The 18,136-nt window shown below is 38.7% G+C and overlaps 1 protein-coding gene across 1 annotated transcript in view; it reads right to left on the bottom strand.

The window, feature by feature from the left end:
- The window catches only part of LAMB2 (laminin subunit beta 2), a 177,081-nt gene that overhangs the window by 30,373 nt on the left and 128,572 nt on the right, over positions 1 to 18,136 (bottom strand). Inside the window, 2 exon segments of the mRNA XM_053720712.1 lie at positions 70 to 287; positions 10,343 to 10,567. Of these exon segments, the coding sequence (XP_053576687.1) occupies positions 70 to 287; positions 10,343 to 10,567 (443 nt within the window).

The raw sequence follows: 18,136 nt of genomic DNA, 5'->3' as shown, positions 1-18,136 counted from the left end.
TGTTAATAAGTGCATATATAATAAACCATAAGCCTACGTGAGAAGAGAACAGTAGCGCACACTTATTACCTCATTACACGAGAGGCTGAGCGAGTTGTTGGGGTCACAGTTACAGGGCACACACCCCTTGCCGCTGGCCAAGTTCCAGTAGTTGGGGCTGCAGCGGTCACAGCTCAGACCGTTGACATTTCGCAAACAAAGGCACTGACCGCTGCTCCTGTTACACACGCAGTCATTACGGGAAGAACACTGACTTTGGTCTGTTCCCAAAAAGTTACACGTGCACTCTGTAAATACAAGAGAGTGGGATTATTATTGTTTATTTGTGAAATGCCACCTAATTCCATAGCTTTGCACAATAACACTCAGCCTAGAAAAGAAAGATTCATGTAACAGACTAAACAAAACAAATAAATACAGGAGAAGCAGGGCCTTGCTCTCAAGAGCTTGCAATCTACAGGTTAAAGGATGAGGAGACAAAGGTTGCTTTCTTAAAGGCACACTGTACTCAAAAATGTTATGTCATCCATATGAAGACCAGCACTTAAAGGGACATACAGTAAAACCCCAAATTTTTCTTTCATGATTCAGATAGAGCATGCGATTTTAAACAACTTTCCAATTTACTTCTATTATCAAATTGTATTTGTTTTCTTGTTATCCTTTGTTGAAAAGCAGGTATTAAAGCCCAGGAGTGTGCACGTGTCTACAGCACTATATGACAGCAGTTTTGCAACAATATTATACATTAGCAAGAGCACTAGATGGCAGCACTATTTCCAGTCATGTAGTGCTTGATGCATGTGCATGCTACCTACCTAGGTATAACTTCAATAAAAAATAACATGAGAACAAAGCAAATTTGATAATAGAAGTAAATTGGAAACTTTTTAAAAATTGAATTCTCTATCTGAATAATGAAAGAAAAATGTGGGGTTTCATGTCCCTTTAAACATGTAAGTATTTTTACAACAGAAATTTAAACTAATATTCCAGTATCAGTTGTGCACTTCCTACTAATACTGATTCAGTTATAGGTACTTCTTACTAATGATCAATAAACATTAGCAGGGATTACTTTTCAACCAATAAACACTAACAGAAACTGCCTAGCAACCAATAAGCACTAATAGAAACTGCCTAGCAACCAACGAGCACTGAGAGACACTGCCTAGCAACCAATGAGCACTAACAGAAACTGCCTAGCAATCAATGAGAACTAACAGACGCTGCCTAGCTACCAACCAATGAGAACTAACAGACACTGCCTAGCAATCAATGAGAACTAAGACACTGCCTAGCTACCAACCAATGAGAACTAACAGAAACTGCCTAGCAATGAATGAGAACTAACAGACACTGCCTAGCTACCAACCAATGAGAACTAACAGAAACTGCCTAGCAATCAATGAGAACTAACAGACACTGCCTTGCTACCAACCAATGAGAACTAACAGAAACTGCCTAGCAATCAATGAGAACTAACAGACACTGCCTAGCTACCAACCAATGAGAACTAACAGAAACTGCCTAGCAACCAATGAGAACTAACAGACACTGCCTAGCAATCAATGAGAACTAACAGACACTGCCTAGCTACCAACCAATGAGAACTAACAGAAACTGCCTAGCAATCAATGAGAACAGACACTGCCTAGCTACCAACCAATGAGAACTAACAGAAACTGCCTAGCAACCAATGAGAACTAACAGACACTGCCTAGCAATCAATGAGTACTAACAGACACTGCCTAGCTACCAACCAATGAGAACTAACAGACACTGCCTAGCTACCAACCAATGAGAACTAACAGACACTGCCTAGCTACCAACCAATGAGAACTAACAGACACTGCCTAGCTACCAACCAATGAGAACTAACAGAAACTGCCTAGCAATCAATGAGAACTAACAGACACTGCCTAGCTACCAACCATTGAGAACTAACAGAAACTGCCTAGCAACCAATGAGAACTAACAGAAACTGCCTATCAGCCAATGTGCATCAATAGGAAGTACACACGTAATATAACTGTATTAGTTTAAATTTAAATGTAAAAAGCTTTAACTTCATAGTTTTTTCAAGCAAAAATAAAATAAATCATCATGTTAAGATACTGCAATTTCATATGGATGATATAAAATGTTGGAGTACACTGCCCATTTAAATATTGTGATCACTGTCACTTTTCAAGTTATTTTCCTTGTCCTTGAAGTCGAACAGCATCTAAAATTCCATGGGACAATTCTAGTCTGTCATTATAGACGAACAAAGGGGTTTGCACAGGTTACCAGCATTTTCAAATTCAAATCCACCAGAAAAACATAATTTATGTAAGAACTTACCTGATAAATTCATTTATTTCATATTAGCAAGAGTCCATGAGCTAGTGACGTATGGGATATACATTCCTACCAGGAGGGGCAAAGTTTCCCAAACCTTAAAATGCCTATAAATACACCCCTCACCACACCCACAAATCAGTTTAACGAATAGCCAAGAAGTGGGGTGATAAGAAAAAAGTGCGAAAGCATAAAAAATAAGGAATTGGAATAATTGTGCATTATACAAAAAAAAATCATAACCACCACAAAAAAGGGTGGGCCTCATGGACTGGGGCTAATATGAAAGAAATGAATTTATCAGGTAAGTTCTTACATAAATTATGTTTTCTTTCATGTAATTAGCAAGAGTCCATGAGCTAGTGACGTATGGGATAATGACTACCCAAGATGTGGATCTTTCCACGCAAGAGTCACTAGAGAGGGAGGGATAAAATAAAGACAGCCAATTCCTGCTGAAAATAATCCACACCCAAAATAAAGTTTAATGAAAACATAAGCAGAAGATTCAAACTGAAACTGCTGCCTGAAGTACTTTTCTACCAAAAACTGCTTCAGAAGAAGAAAACACATCAAAATGGTAGAATTTAGTAAAAGTATGCAAAGAGGACCAAGTTGCTGCTTTGCAAATCTGATCAACCGAAGCTTCATTCCTAAACGCCCAGGAAGTAGAAACTGACCTAGTAGAATGAGCTGTAATCCTTTGAGGCGGGGTTTTACCCGACTCGACATAAGCATGATGAAATTAAAGATTTCAACCAAGATGCCAAAGAAATGGCAGAAGCTTTCTGGCCTTTTCTAGAACCGGAAAAGATAACAAATAGACTAGAAGTCTTTCGGAAAGACTTAGTAGCTTCAACATAATATTTCAAAGCACTAACAACATCCAAAGAATGCAACGATTTCTCCTTAGAATTCTTAGGATTAGGACATAATGAAGGAACCACAATTTCTCTACTAATGTTGTTGGAATTCACAACCTTAGGTAAAAATTCAAAAGAAGTTCGCAACACCGCCTTATCCTGATGAAAAATCAGAAAAGGAGACTCACAAGAAAGAGCAGATAATTCAGAGACTCTTCTGGCAGAAGAGATCGCCAAAGGAACAAAACTTTCCAAGAAAGTAATTTAATGTCCAATGAATACATGGGTTCAAAAGGAGGAGCTTGAAGAGCCCCCAGAACCAAATTCAAACTCCAAGGAGGAGAAATTGACTTAATGACAGGTTTTATACGAACCAAAGCTTGTACAAAACAACGAATATCAGGAAGATTAGCATTCTTTCTGTGAAAAAGAACAGAAAGAGCAGAGATTTGTCCTTTCAAGGAACTTGCGGACAAACCTTTATCTAAACCATCCTGAAGAAACTGTAAAATTCTCGGAATTCTAAAAGAATGCCAGGAAAAATGATGAGAAAGACACCAAGAAATATAAGTCTTCCAGACTCTATAATATATCTCCCTAGATACAGATTTACGAGCCTGTAACATAGTATTAATCACAGAGTCAGAGAAACCTCTTTGACCAAGAATCAAGCGTTCAATCTCCATACCTTTAAATTTAAGGATTTGAGATCCTGATGGAAAAGAGGACCTTGCGACAGAAGGTCTGGTCTTAACGGAAGAGTCCACGGTTGGCAAGAGGCCATCCGGACAAGATCCGCATACCAAAACCTGTGAGGCCATGCTGGAGCTACCAGCAGGACAAACGAGCATTCCTTCAGAATTTTGGAGATTACTCTTGGAAGAAGAACTAGAGGCGGAAAGATATAGGCAGGATGATACTTCCAAGGAAGTGATAATGCATCCACTGCCTCCGCCTGAGGATCCCGGGATCTGGACAGATACCTGGGAAGTTTCTTGCTTAGATGAGAAGCCATCAGATCTATTTCTGGAAGTTCCCACATTTGAACAATCTGAAGAAATACCTCTGGGTGAAGAGACCATTCGCCCGGATGCAACGTTTGGCGACTGAGATAATCCGCTTCCCAATTGTCTATACCTGGGATATGAACCGCAGAGATTAGACAGGAGCTGGATTCCGCCCAAACCAGAATTTGAGATACTTCTTTCATAGCCAGAGGACTGTGAGTCCCTCCTTGATGATTGATGTATGCCACAGTTGTGACATTGTCTGTCTGAAAACAAATGAACGATTCTCTCTTCAGAAGAGGCCAAGACTGAAGAGCTCTGAAAATTGCACGGAGTTCCAAAATATTGATCGGTAATCTCACCTCCTGAGATTCCCAAACTCCTTGTGCCGTCAGAGATCCCCATACAGCTCCCCAACCTGTAAGACTTGCATCTGTTGAAATTACAGTCCAGGTCGGAAGAACAAAAGAAGCCCCCTGAATTAAACGATGGTGATCCGTCCACCACGTCAGAGAGTGTCGTACAAACGGTTTTAAAGATATTGATTAAGATATCTTTGTGTAATCCCAGCACTATTGGTTCAGCATACAGAGCTGGAAAGGTCGCATGTGAAAATGAGCAAAGGAGATCGCGTCCGATGCAGCAGACATAAGACCTAAAATTTCCATGCATAAGGCAACCAAAGGGAATGATTGTGACTGAAGGTTTTGACAAGCTGATATCAATGTTAGACGTCTCTTGTCCGAAAAAGACAGAGTCATGGACACCGAATCTATTTGGAAACCTAAAGAGGTTACCCTTGTCTGAGGAATCAATGAACTGATTGGTAAATTGATCCTTCAACCATGATCTTGAAGAAACAACACAAGTCGATTAGTATGAGATTCTGCTAAATGTGAAGACTGAGCAAGTACCAAGATATCGTCCAAATAAGGAAATACCAATACCCTGTTCTCTGAATACAGACAGAAGGGCACCGAGAACCTTTGTAAAAATTCTTGGAGCTGATGCTAGGCCAAACGGTAGAGCCACAAATTGGTAATGCTTGTCTAGAAAAGAGAATCTCAGAAACTAAAAGTGATCTGGATGAATCGGAATATGCAGATATGCATCCTGTAAATCTAATGCAGACATACAATGCCCTTGCTGAACAAAAGGCAGGATAGTCCTTACAGTTACCATCTTGAATGTTGGTATCCTTACATAACGATTCAATATTGACAGATCCGGAACTGGTCTGAAGGATTTGACCTTCTTTGGAACAATAAAGAGATTAAATAAAAACCCCAGCCCCATGTTCCAGAACTGGAACTGGCATAATTACTCCAGCCAACTCTAGATCTGAAACACATTTCAGAAATGCTTGAGCCTTTGCTGGGTTTACTGGGACACTGGAAAGAAAAAAATCTCTCTGCAGGAGGCCTTAACTTGAAGCCAATTCTGTACCCTTCTGAAACAATGTTCTGAAAAACAGAGATTGTGAACGGAATTGATCCAAATTTCTTTGAAAAAAACATAATCTGCCCCGTGGACCTAGGAGCTGGCTTGGGTTTCTATAAGGCTTGGATATATTCCAAACTGGAGAAGGTTACCAAACTGATACCGCTCCTGAGGATGAAGGATCAGGCTTTTGTTCCTTGTTGTGATGAAAGGAACGAAAACGATTATTAGACCTAAATTCATCTTTAGATTTTTTATCCTGTGGTAAAAAAGTTCCCTTCCTTCCAGTAACAGTTGAGATAAAAGAATCCAACTGAAAATCGAATAATTTATTACCCTGGAAAGAAAGGGATAGCAAAGATGACTTAGAAGACATATCAGCATTCCAAGTTTTAAACCATAAAGCTTTTCTAGCTAAAATAGCTAGAGACATATACCTGACATCAACTCTAATGATATCAAAGATGGCATCACAAATAAAATAATTAGCATGTTATAAAAATGCAAATGATAATAATGATCTGTTATTTGTTGCGCTAAAGCTTCTAACCAAAAAAGTTGAAGCTGCAGTAACATCCGCTAAGGATATAGCAGGTCTAAGACGATTACCTGAACACAAGTAAGCTTTTCTTAGAAAGGATTCAATTTTCCTATCTAAAGGATCTTTTAGCAGGAGTAGAGACAGCCCCATCAATCTTAGGGATTTTGTCCCAAAACTCTAATCTGTCAGATGGCACAGGATATAATTGCTTAAAACGTTTTTAGAAAGAGTAAATGAATTACCCAAAATATTCCATTCCCTGGAAATTACTTCAGAAATAGCACCAGGACAGGAAACACTTCTGGAATAACTACAGGAGATTTAGAAACCTTATTTAAACGTTTTAGATTTAGTATCAAGAGGACCAGAATCCTCAATTTCTAATGCAATTAATACTTCTTTAAGTAAAGAACAAATAATTCCATCTTGAACAAATACGAAGATTTATCAGCATCAACCTCTGAGACAGAAACCTCTGAACCAGAAGAACCATTATCAGTATCAGAATGATGATGTTCATTTTAAAAATTCATCTGAAAAAAGAGAAGTTTTAAAAGACTTTTATGTATACTAGAAGGAGAAATAACAGACATAGCCTTCTTAATGGATTTAGAAACAAAATCTCTTATGTTATCAGGAACACTCTGAGTATTAGATGTTGACGAAACAGCAACAGGTAATGTAACAGTACTAAAGGAAATTTTATCTGCATTAACAAGTTTGTCATGACATTCAATACAAACAACAGCTGGAGGAACAGATACCAAAAGTTTATATCAGATACACTTAGCTTTGGTAGCTCCAGCACCGGGCAGCAATTTTCCTGAAGTATCTTCTGACTCAGTTGCAACGTGGAACATCTTGCAATATGTAATAGAAAAAAACAACATATAAAGCAAAATAGATCAAATTCCTTAAATGACAGCTTCAGGAATGGGAAAAAAATGCCAGTAAACAAGCTTCTAGCAACCAGAAGCAATAAATAATGAGACTTAAATAATGTGGAGACAAAAGTGACGCCCATATTTTTTTAGCGCCAAATAAGACGCCCACATTATTTGGCGCCTAAATGCTTTTGGCGCCAAAAATGACGCCACATCCGGAACGCCGACATCTTTGGCGCAAAAGAACGTCAAAAAAATGACGCAACTTCCGGCGACACGTATGACGCCGGAAACAGAAAAGATTTTTTTGCTCCAAAAAAGTCAGCGCCAAGAATGACGCAATAAAATGAAGCATTTTCAGCCCCCGCGAGCCTAACAGCCCACAGGAAAAAAAGTCAAATTTTTTAAGGTAAGAAAAAATGATTGATTCAAATGCATTATCCCAAATATGAAACTGACTGTCTGAAAATAAGGAATGTTGAACATCCTGAGTCAAGGCAAATAAATGTTTGAATACATATATTTAGAACTTTATAAAAAAGTGCTCAACCATAGCTTAGAGTGTCACAGAAAATAAGACTTACTTACTCCAGGATACTCATCTACATATAGCAGATAGCCAAACCAGTACTGAAACGAGAATCAGCAGAGGTAATGGTATATATATATAAGAGTATATCGTCGATCTGAAAAGGGAGGTAAGAGATGAATCTCTACGACCGATAACAGAGAACCTATGAAATAGACCCCGTAGAAGGAGATCATTGCATTCAAATAGGCAATACTCTCCTCACATCCCTCTGACATTCACTGCACGCTGAGAGGAAAACCGGGCTCCAACTTGCTGCGGAGCGCATATCAATGTAGAATCTAGCACAAACTTACTTTACCACCTCCATAGGAGGCAAAGTTTGTAAAACTGATTTGTGGGTGTGGTGAGGGGTGTATTTATAGGCATTTTAAGGTTTGGGAAACTTTGCCCCTCCTGGTAGGAATGTATATCCCATACGTCACTAGCTCATGGACTCTTGCTAATTACATGAAAGAAACACAGTTTTTCTGTTGTTCTCTAATTATTCTTTATGACTTTGCGCAATTAAATCCCATCAGGTACATTGTAGTGACCCCCTCACTAACAGAATTCAAGTACATCAGTGCTTTCTGCAATTTATCTATTTCACCAGCTTCCCCCTCTTGAAACCCCACCTTGATATTTTCTGCACGGCATTTCTTGGCTTTTAAAAACATATTTGAAGTTTTAGCGCATGCTCAGTGCACATTTTGATAAACACAATTGTTCTCTTGTACACGGTTTTAGATCATATGAATGTATTAGCAGTTAAGGGTTTGTACATACAAAATCTTAAAGTGAATGTAAATTTTCCCGTTTCAAGGAGTCAATTATAATTCATAATCAGTGTATTAGTCAAAACGCAATTTTTTCCCCCCAAAATTCGCAAAATATCACATTATATTTTAAATGCAAACTTATCTCCGTTTTCGCTTCTAGCTCCTCCTATCCATTTCTTCCTTTATTTCTTCCGCCTAACGTATAGAGCGGTCCCACCTGCTCTATGACGTGTTCGAAAAGCTCGTTCACGATGTGTTGTTTTTTTGCGCATGCGTTTAACATTCAGTGCCTGATTTGCGCATGCGTTATTAAATTCTCTGTGTATCCAGGAAGCAAATGACTGCTGCATTGTTATGCGTATGCTTAAATCGTGTACGCGCAGCGCTTCTGAATCAAACAGCAGTTGGTTTCGCATGCGCATAAAGAAAGACGCATGCGCATAAAGAGATAGTGACGTCTCCGAAAAGGGGCTGGACGCCACGGGGTATGATTGATTATTAGTAGACTACAGTGTCAATCAACCTTCAAAATGCGGTCAAAAATGGCGGGCGGAGGAAGCGAGCAAGATGATTAACAGTAAATAAGTATATAGATCGATATAATTATACATTTAAAAAAAATGATGAATTAAACTTAACTTAATTTTGAATGATAAACAAATTGAAATTGTGTGATAGCATTGACTTTACATCCACTTTAATGATAACATTACACAAATGCTGTGAAAGTGTTAATCTTGAATTGTTGTTAATAAAGTAAAAACATAAACACATTAGACAGTCATTAGTAATATTGTATCTGTTTGTATTTCATTGCCTGAAAAACTGCTGTGAAAACTCACTATGAAAATCCTTCTTTCACGTTTGTCACATGTTTAACCAGTTCAAATATAATAAAACCAGGTGTTGCAGATTTATCTGATACATAATGTAGGGGGCCTAAATGGAAAAAAGTAATTTGCTTTTAAAATTAATTATTTTTGTTGCTGTTTTCCATCAAATGAAACTGCTTTAACCTAACATTTTTTCATGCTAAAAATATCTTAAAGGGACACCAAACACTATTGTTTTCATGCACCTCCCTCTAATAATGGTAGCTGCCATTTTGGAACTTAGGCTACACTGCCGGTATCTGAAGGAGAGTTACTGCACATGTGCAAACACATCAGCATTTGTATGTAGTGATGGATAGATTTCAACATGGCAGCACTCATTACTAGAGGGAGGCGGGGAATAACCTCAGTACTATGTATATAAAAGGTATTTAGCATTCAGTGTCCCTTTAAAGGGACAGTCAACATCAGAATTTTTGTTGTTTTAAAAGATAGATAATCCCTTAATTACCAATTCCCCAGTTTTGCATAACCAACACAGTTATAATTATACACGTTTTACCTCTGTAATTACCTTGTATCTAAGCCTCAGCAGACTGCCCCCTTATTTCAGTTCTTTTGACAGACTTGCATTTTAGCCAATCAGAGCTGTCTCCATGGTAAATTCATGTGCATGAGCTCAATGTTATCTATATGAAACATGTAAACTAATGCCCTCTAGTGGTGAAAAACTATCAAAATGCATTTAGATTAGAGGTGGCCTTCAAGGTCTAAGAAATTAGCATATAAACCTCCTAGGTTTAGCTTTCAACTAAGAATACCAAGAGAACAAAGCAAAATTGGTGATAAAAGTAAATTGGAAAGTTGTTTAAAATTAAATGCCCTATTTGAAACATGGAAGTTTTTTTTGGACTTGACTGTCCCTTTAAGTAATGCTCTTTAATAAGAATAATAAAACACTGTAGAGTTTACTGTCCTTTAATTTAAATTACTGTGGTTCTAATTGATTGATAAACCAAAGAATGAGAACTCAAAACCACCCAAGTCCATATCAAACTGTAATAAAAGAAAACACACTTACTTCTGCAGCTGCGCCTTGATGCATCCCCGTAGTATCCGGTCCGACAGTGTTCACAAAAAGACCCTTCTGTATTGTATTTACACTTGAGGCATTGTCCGCTGCGTTGGTCACAAGCACCTACGTCTGTCATATCTATGTTATTGTTACACTGGCATAGAAGACACCGACCGCCGGGCTGGAAAGGATTCCCATAAAAGCCACCAGCACAGGCATCGCAACGGGACCCTGTAACAGAGAGTCAGCTTCAGTATTCACACTGTATAGAGCTCAGAAGGTTTCTGCCTGTTGCAGCAATTAGATGTAGTAATCTAACATTTCCCCAAAGCTATGACCTCAAAAGTGCGAAATCAAAATGCTCTGTTATTATTGCGCTATTGCTTACATATAACTGTGTGATATATACCTGCACATGGGTCAAACACATAGTTAAAGTCAGCTGCAGAGCACCAATGCACTACTGGGAGCTAGCTAAACCCATCGGGCAAGCCATTGACAAGAGGCATTTGTATGTAGCCACCAATCAGCAGCTAGCTCCCAGCAGTGCAGTGCTGCTTCTGAGGCTACATAGGTATGCTTTTCAGCAAAGGATACTAAGAAAACAAAGTGAATTTGATAAAAGAAGTAAATTGAATGATAAACAGCTTCAACTTAAAGGGACTCTGTACTGTAAAAATGTTTTCTCTTAATGCGTTTCCAGTGGCTTGTTATAAAAGCTGCAGAGTATTAAATATATTAGAACACACACCTTTAGGTTTATTTCTGTGTTTGCTCATTGAAACCACAATTGTTCTTAAAAAAATAATGCTCATTTAAATGGGCTGAGCCTGCAGAAAGGCCAATATTTAGAGCAATGGAAAATAAAAATGTCAGTACCTGTCTCTCCCACCACCCACTGGTAAGTTTATTTCTACTGCTGTGATCTTTAAAGAATACTGCAGTATTCATAGTTTTAGTATAGGTTATGCTTTCAACAAACAAAACCAGCTAGTTCATATAACAAAATAAAGGTAAATGAGCTATTTGTAAACAATTTAATAAAGTACAGCAGGTAAATGGACCAGGAAATATTTTTTTTGTTACAGTACAATGTCTCTTTAACCTTTTTAATGCAAACATAAATAGTTTTAATTTTGTGTTTAATGTACTTTAAGCAATTTTTTTTATTTGTATGCATGGTTGGTGGTCCTACTCAATGGGTTAAATTCATGCTCATATGCCGAGTCTGTACCATTTACTTAAATGCTCTAGTGAATTGGCTTCTTGGGTCACTCATATCGCTGAACAACATTTGCTTCACAGATTGTTACACTAAGTCATTTCTTAATTGTCTGTAAAATATTAAGCTGTATTTCTTCACCCTTGCATTGTCACCTGTAGAATCTCCTTTAGAGGCAAAGCTAAGCGCGAGTGATAATATACAAAGCAAACCTCATATAGCTGCTGAGCAGTGAATGGTGAGAAAAACCCAAAGCACAAGTTATTTGGCACCAACATTAGTGATTTCACAATGAAAATGCAATGCAGCCGCATCTAATCTTTCCAAGCCTGGTGAATGAGTGCTCATTTCTTAGTGACTTAGTATTGTGCAGAAACTCTTGGTGCGAATGCTTTGCTTTGTGCAACTGCGCCTAAAACACCTTGCTTTGTGCAACTGCACCTAAAATGCTTTGCTTTGTGCAACTGCGCCTAAAACGCCTTGCTTTGTGCAACTGCGCCTAAAACGCCTTGCTTTGTGCAACTGCACCTAAAACGCCTTGCTTTGTGCAACTGCGCCTAAAACGCCTTGCTTTGTGCAACTGCGCCTATAACTCCTTGTTTTGTGCATCTGCGCCTAAAACGCCTTGCTTTGTGCAACTGCGCCTAAAACGCCTTGCTTTGTGCAACTGCGCCTAAAACGCTTTGCTTTGTGCAACTGCGCCTAAAACGCCTTGCTTTGTGCAACTGCGCCTATAACTCCTTGTTTTGTGCATCTGCGCCTAAAACGTCTTGCTTTGTGCAACTGCACCTATAACTCCTTGTTTTGTGCATCTGCGCCTAAAACGCCTTGCTTTGTGCATCTGCGCCTAAAACGCCTTGCTTTGTGCAACTGCGTCTAAAACGCCTTGCTTTGTGCAACTGCGCCTAAAACGTCTTGCTTTGTGCAACTGCGCCTATAACTCCTTGTTTTGTGCATCTGCGCCTAAAACGCCTTGCTTTGTGCAACTGCGCCTAAAACGTCTTGCTTTGTGCAACTGCGCCTATAACTCATTGTTTTGTGCATCTGCGCCTAAAACGCCTTGCTTTGTGCAACTGCGCCTAAAACGTCTTGCTTTGTGCAACTGCGCCTATAACTCCTTGTTTTGTGCAACTGCGCCTAAAACGCCTTGCTTTGTGCAACTGCGCCTAAAACGCCTTGCTTTGTGCAACTGCGCCTAAAACGCCTTGTTTTGTGCATCTGCGCCTAAAACGCCTTGCTTTGTGCAACTGCGCCTAAAACGCCTTGCTTTGTGCACCTGCGGTAAAAGACCCTTATGATTTATTTCACATCAGCTTCCCAAGTGGGATAAGCTATCCGCTGATTTCTTGGTACGTAAAGGGCTATGAAACCCAAAATATTTATTTAATGATTCAGACAGAGCGTGTGATTTTAAACAACTTTCTCATTTACTTCTATTAGCAATTTTTCTTCGTTCTCTTAGTATCTGTTGTTAAAAAAACAGGGACGTATGCATTGAAACCGTCCCATTTCAGGAGCACTATATGGCAGCAGTTTTGCAAGAATGTTATCCATTTACAAGAGCACTAGAGGGCAGCACTATTTCCTGCCATGTAGTGCACCAGATGCTACCTAGGAATATCTTCTACACAGAATATAATGGGAACAAAGCAAATTTGATAATAGAATTAAATTGGAAACTTTTTGAAAATTGTGTTCTCTGTCTGAATCACAAAAGAAAATGTTTGGGTTTGATGTCCCTTTAAATAACCGGATTCTATTTACTGACATAGACAAACCTGCTTCCCACCTATGCTAAAAAATTTAAATACTTACACATTGGCTAAACCTTTGTGTGCTTTAAACACAGAGATTTGTAGGGTCGATAGTGATAAAATGACACATTAGATCCAAGAAGTGCCCCTTAACATCCAAAAGTGCCCCTTAATATCTAGTGCCCCATAAGATCCAAATAGTGCCCCTTAATATCCAAATAGTGCCCCTAAATATCCAAATAATGCCCCTTAATATCCAAATAGTGCCCCTAAATATCCAAATAATGCCCCTTAATATCCAAATAATGCCCCTTAATACCCAAATAGCGCTGCGGAATCTGTATAGCGCTGCGGAATCTGTTGGCGTTCTACTAATAACCGATAATAATAATAGTGCCCCTTAATATCCAAATAGTGCCCCTTAATACCCAAATAGTGCCCATTAATATCCAAATAGTGCCCCTTAATACCCAAATAGTGCCCCTTAATATCCAAATAGTTCCCCTAAATATCCAAATACTGCCCCTAAATATCCAAATAATGCCCCTTATACCCAAATAGCGCTGTGGAATCTGTATAGCGCTGCGGAATCTGTTGGCGTTCTACAAATAACCGATAATAATAATAATAGTGCCCCATAATATCCAAATAGTGCCCCTTAATACCCAAATAGTGCCCATTAATATCCAAATAGCGTCCCTTAAAATCCAATTAATGCCCCTTAATACCCAAAAAGTGCCCCTTAATATCCAAATAGTGCCCCTAAATATCCAAATAGTGCCCCTAAATATCCAAATAGTGCCCCTTAACATCCAAATAGTGCCCCTTAATATGTAAATAGTGCCTCTTAACAACCAAATAATGCCCCTTAATATCCAAATAGTGCCCCTTAATATCCAAATAGTGCCCCTTAATACCCAAATAGTGCCCATTAATATCCAAATAGCGTCCCTTAAAATCCAATTAATGCCCTTTAATGCCCAAATAGCGCACCTTAATATCCAAATAGTGCCCCTTAATATCCAAATAGTGCCCCTAAATATCCAAATAGTGCCCCTTAACATCCAAATAGTGCCCCTTAATATCCAAATAGTGCCCCTTAACATCCAAATAGTGCCCCTTAATATGTAAATAGTGCCTCTTAATATGTAAATAGTGCCCCTTAATATCCAAATAGTGCCCCTTAATATGTAAATAGTGCCCCTTAACATCCAAATAATTCCCCTTAATACCCAAATAGTGCCCCTTAATATGTAAATAGTGCCCCTTAACATCCAAATAGTGCCCCTTAATATGTAAATAGTGCCTCTTAACATCCAAATAATGCCCCTTAATATCCAAATAGTGCCCCTTAATATCTAAATAGTGCCCCTTAATATCCAAATAATGCCCCTTAATATCCAAATAATGTCCCTTAATATCCAAATAGTGCCCCTTAATATCCAAATAGTGCCCCTTAACATCCAAATAGTGTCCCTTAATATGTAAATAGTGCCCCTTAATATCCAAATAGTGCCCCTTAATATCCAAATAGTGCCCCTTAACATCCAAATAGTGTCCCTTAATATCCAAATAGTGCCCCTTAACATCCAAATAGTGTTCCTTAATATGTAAATAGTGCCCCTTAATATCCAAATAATGCCCCTTAATATACAAATAGTGCCCTATAACATCCAAATATTGCCCCTTAAAGGGACAGTATACACTCATTTTCATATAACTGCATGTAATAGACACTACTATAAAGAATAATATGCACAGATACTGATATAAAAATCCAGTATAAAACTGTTTAAAAACTTACTTAGAAGCTGTCACTTTGGCTCTGTTGAAAAGGTAGCTGGAAAGCCCACTGCAAGTGGCAAATAAGACACTCCCCCCTCCCCCTTCTTTTGCATATGAAAAGATCCTTTACACAAACAGGAGCAAGCTGGAGTAGGTAGTCGAGCGTATTCACATAAAACTTTGGGGCTTGGTTAGGAGTCTGAAAATCAGAGCAATGTTATTTAAAAATAAGCAAAACTATACATTAATTAAAAAAAAAAACTTTATGGGCTATATAAATAGATTATCTACAAAACATTTATGCAAAGAAAAAATGAGTGTATAATGTCCCTTTAATATGTAAATAGTGCCCCTTAATATCTAAATAATGTCCATTAATATCCAATCAGGATTGGTCTTAATTGCCCCTTAATGCCCTTCAGGATTGGTCTTAAGGCAAATTGTAGAAGAAAAGTGTTACGAAAAGCTTACACAATAGGATGCTTTCATTCCGTTATCCCTGCCTAGGGCTGCACAAAGCCTACATATGTCACAGCTGATTATTCAGAACTGACCTACACCATGCTCCTAGAATCAGGGACCTCATGTAGTTTACAAACTGAAGTCAGGGTAACACCGCATCAGTATATGGGTCTCTATAACCAACTAGATCAAGTAACTCTATACTGAAGCACAGTCAGTAATACACATGTAGTAATTCCTACTTCCAACCCTTCTATGTTCATGGTGTTCTCTGACCTCCGGCTCTGCATTTCTTCCTTAATCTAAAGCACTAAAGAAGGAATCAAGAAAAGTCCATACTTCCATTTGGCCACAGATATGACCACTTACTCCGCATCTGATGCTATAAAATGACATTTCAACAGCACTAGAAGCCATGCATGGGGTGAGGTGGTAAAGTGATTGAGAAAATGTTACTCACGCCGTACCACTCCTGGTCTCTTTACCAGTCCTGAGAAGAGAAATTGTAAAAGACACTGCATGGTTTGCTCTAGCAGCAGCTCTGCTGTGTGTGTGCAGGAACTCCAGTAATAGTTATACTATGGGGCCGATTTATAAAGTGTCTGGCGGACATGATCCGCTGTAGTGTATCATGTCCGCCAGACATCGGTAAATGCCGACAGCATATGCTGTGGGCATTTATCATTACACAAGCAGTTCTTGTGAACTGCTTGTGCAATGCCGCCCCCTGCACATTCGCGGCCAATCAGCCGCTAGCAGGGGGTGTCAATCAACCTGACTGTATTCGATCTGGTGGATTGCTGTCCACCACCTCAGAGGAGGCGTACGAGTAAAGGAGCAGCAATCTTAAGACTGCTGCTTCTTAACTCCTGTTTCCGGCGAGCATGGATGCTCGCGTGGAAACAGGGGTACACTGCCCCATTTAGGCTGTGATAAATTGGCCCCTATAAATGTATTACGTGTGTGTGCAAGAACTCCAGTAGTATTTATATACTAGCGCTAGTGTTAGAGCGGAATGCAATAAGCAACATCGCAACCACACTAACTAGTGAGCATATTACAAGCTGAAAGTAAACGGTTGTGCTCAAGCGCAAAAAAAAAATTGTGCTCACTGGATTAGCACAACTGAATACCTATTGTGAAAGGATTAAAAAAAAATGTACATCAAACACAACATAAATTACAAGGTATTTGACTGGAAAGGGCAATAATGTATATATGTGTATGAGGGTACATACATGTGTATTTATGTGTTATATGTATATATACACCTACAAATACATATATACACATGTATATAAAAACACAGTAAACACCATTAAAACAAATTAATAAAAAATTTTTTTTTCATGTTTTAAAGGTATTTGAGTGGAAAGGGCTCAAAAGTGTGTGTGTGTATATATATATTTCTCCTGTTAAGTGTGGTCAGTCCACGGGTCATCATTACTTCTGGGATATTAACTCCTCCCCAACAGGAAGTGCAAGAGGATTCACCCAGCAGAGCTGCTATATAGCTCCTCCCCTCTACGTCACACCCAGTCATTCTCTTGCACCCAACTAATAGATAGGATGTGTGAGAGGACTGTGGTGATTATACTTAGTTTTATACCTTCAATCAAAAGTTTGTTATTTTATAACAGCACCGGAGTGTGTTGTTCCTTCTCTGGTAGAATTTGAAGAAGAATCTACCTGAGTTTTTTGTATGATTTTAGCCGGCGTAGTTAAGATCATATTGCTGTTCTCGGCCATCTGAGGAGTGAGGTAAACTTCAGATCAGGGGACAGCGGGCAGGTTAACCTGCAAAGAGGTATGTAGCAGCATATTATTTCTGACAATGGAATTGACTGAGAAAATTCTGCCATACCGATATAATGTAAGTTCAGCCTTAAATGCAGTAGTAGCAACTGGTATCAGGCTGTCATGTATGTATATTTACACTTCAGTATTCTGGGGAATGGCACTTCACTGGGATAATACTGTATGCATAAGACTTTAGCCTAATTTGCAGTGACTAGCAACAGGCTTTCTAATGACATTTCATTTATTTGATGTTAAACGTTTTTGCTGGCATGTTAAATCGTTTAATTTTCTGAGGTACTGGGTGAAAAATTGTTTTGGGCACTGTTTTTTCCACTTGGCAATCGTTTTATTTAATTTAAGACAGTTTACTGATCTCCCTCACTGTTGTGTGTGAGGGGGAGGGGCCTATTTTGGCGCTTTTACTACGCATCAGAAAATTCAGTCAGAAGTCTCTTGTCTTCCCTGCATGATCCGGTTCGTCTCTACAGAGCTCAGGGGTCTTCAAAAGTTAATTTGAGGGAGGTAATCACTCACAGCAGAGCTGTGAGATTGTGACTGACTGTGATAAAAAACGTTTATTTTCTGTACCTTTTTTCTGCTATTCAGGGTTAGTTATCCATTGCTAATGGGGGCAATCCTTTGCTAAAATTGTGTTTTTACCGGAAAGAATTTGATGTTATAGTTGCTCAAGTTTATTATTTCTCAACTGTCATAACTTTTTTTCTGTACTTCTTAAAGGCACAGTACGTTTTCATATTATTTGTAAATTGCTTTGAA

The sequence above is a fragment of the Bombina bombina genome, chromosome 7 (genome assembly GCF_027579735.1).
Source record: "Bombina bombina isolate aBomBom1 chromosome 7, aBomBom1.pri, whole genome shotgun sequence".
Lineage (NCBI taxonomy): Eukaryota > Metazoa > Chordata > Amphibia > Anura > Bombinatoridae > Bombina > Bombina bombina.
This window is presented reverse-complemented; position numbering and strand designations above follow the sequence as displayed.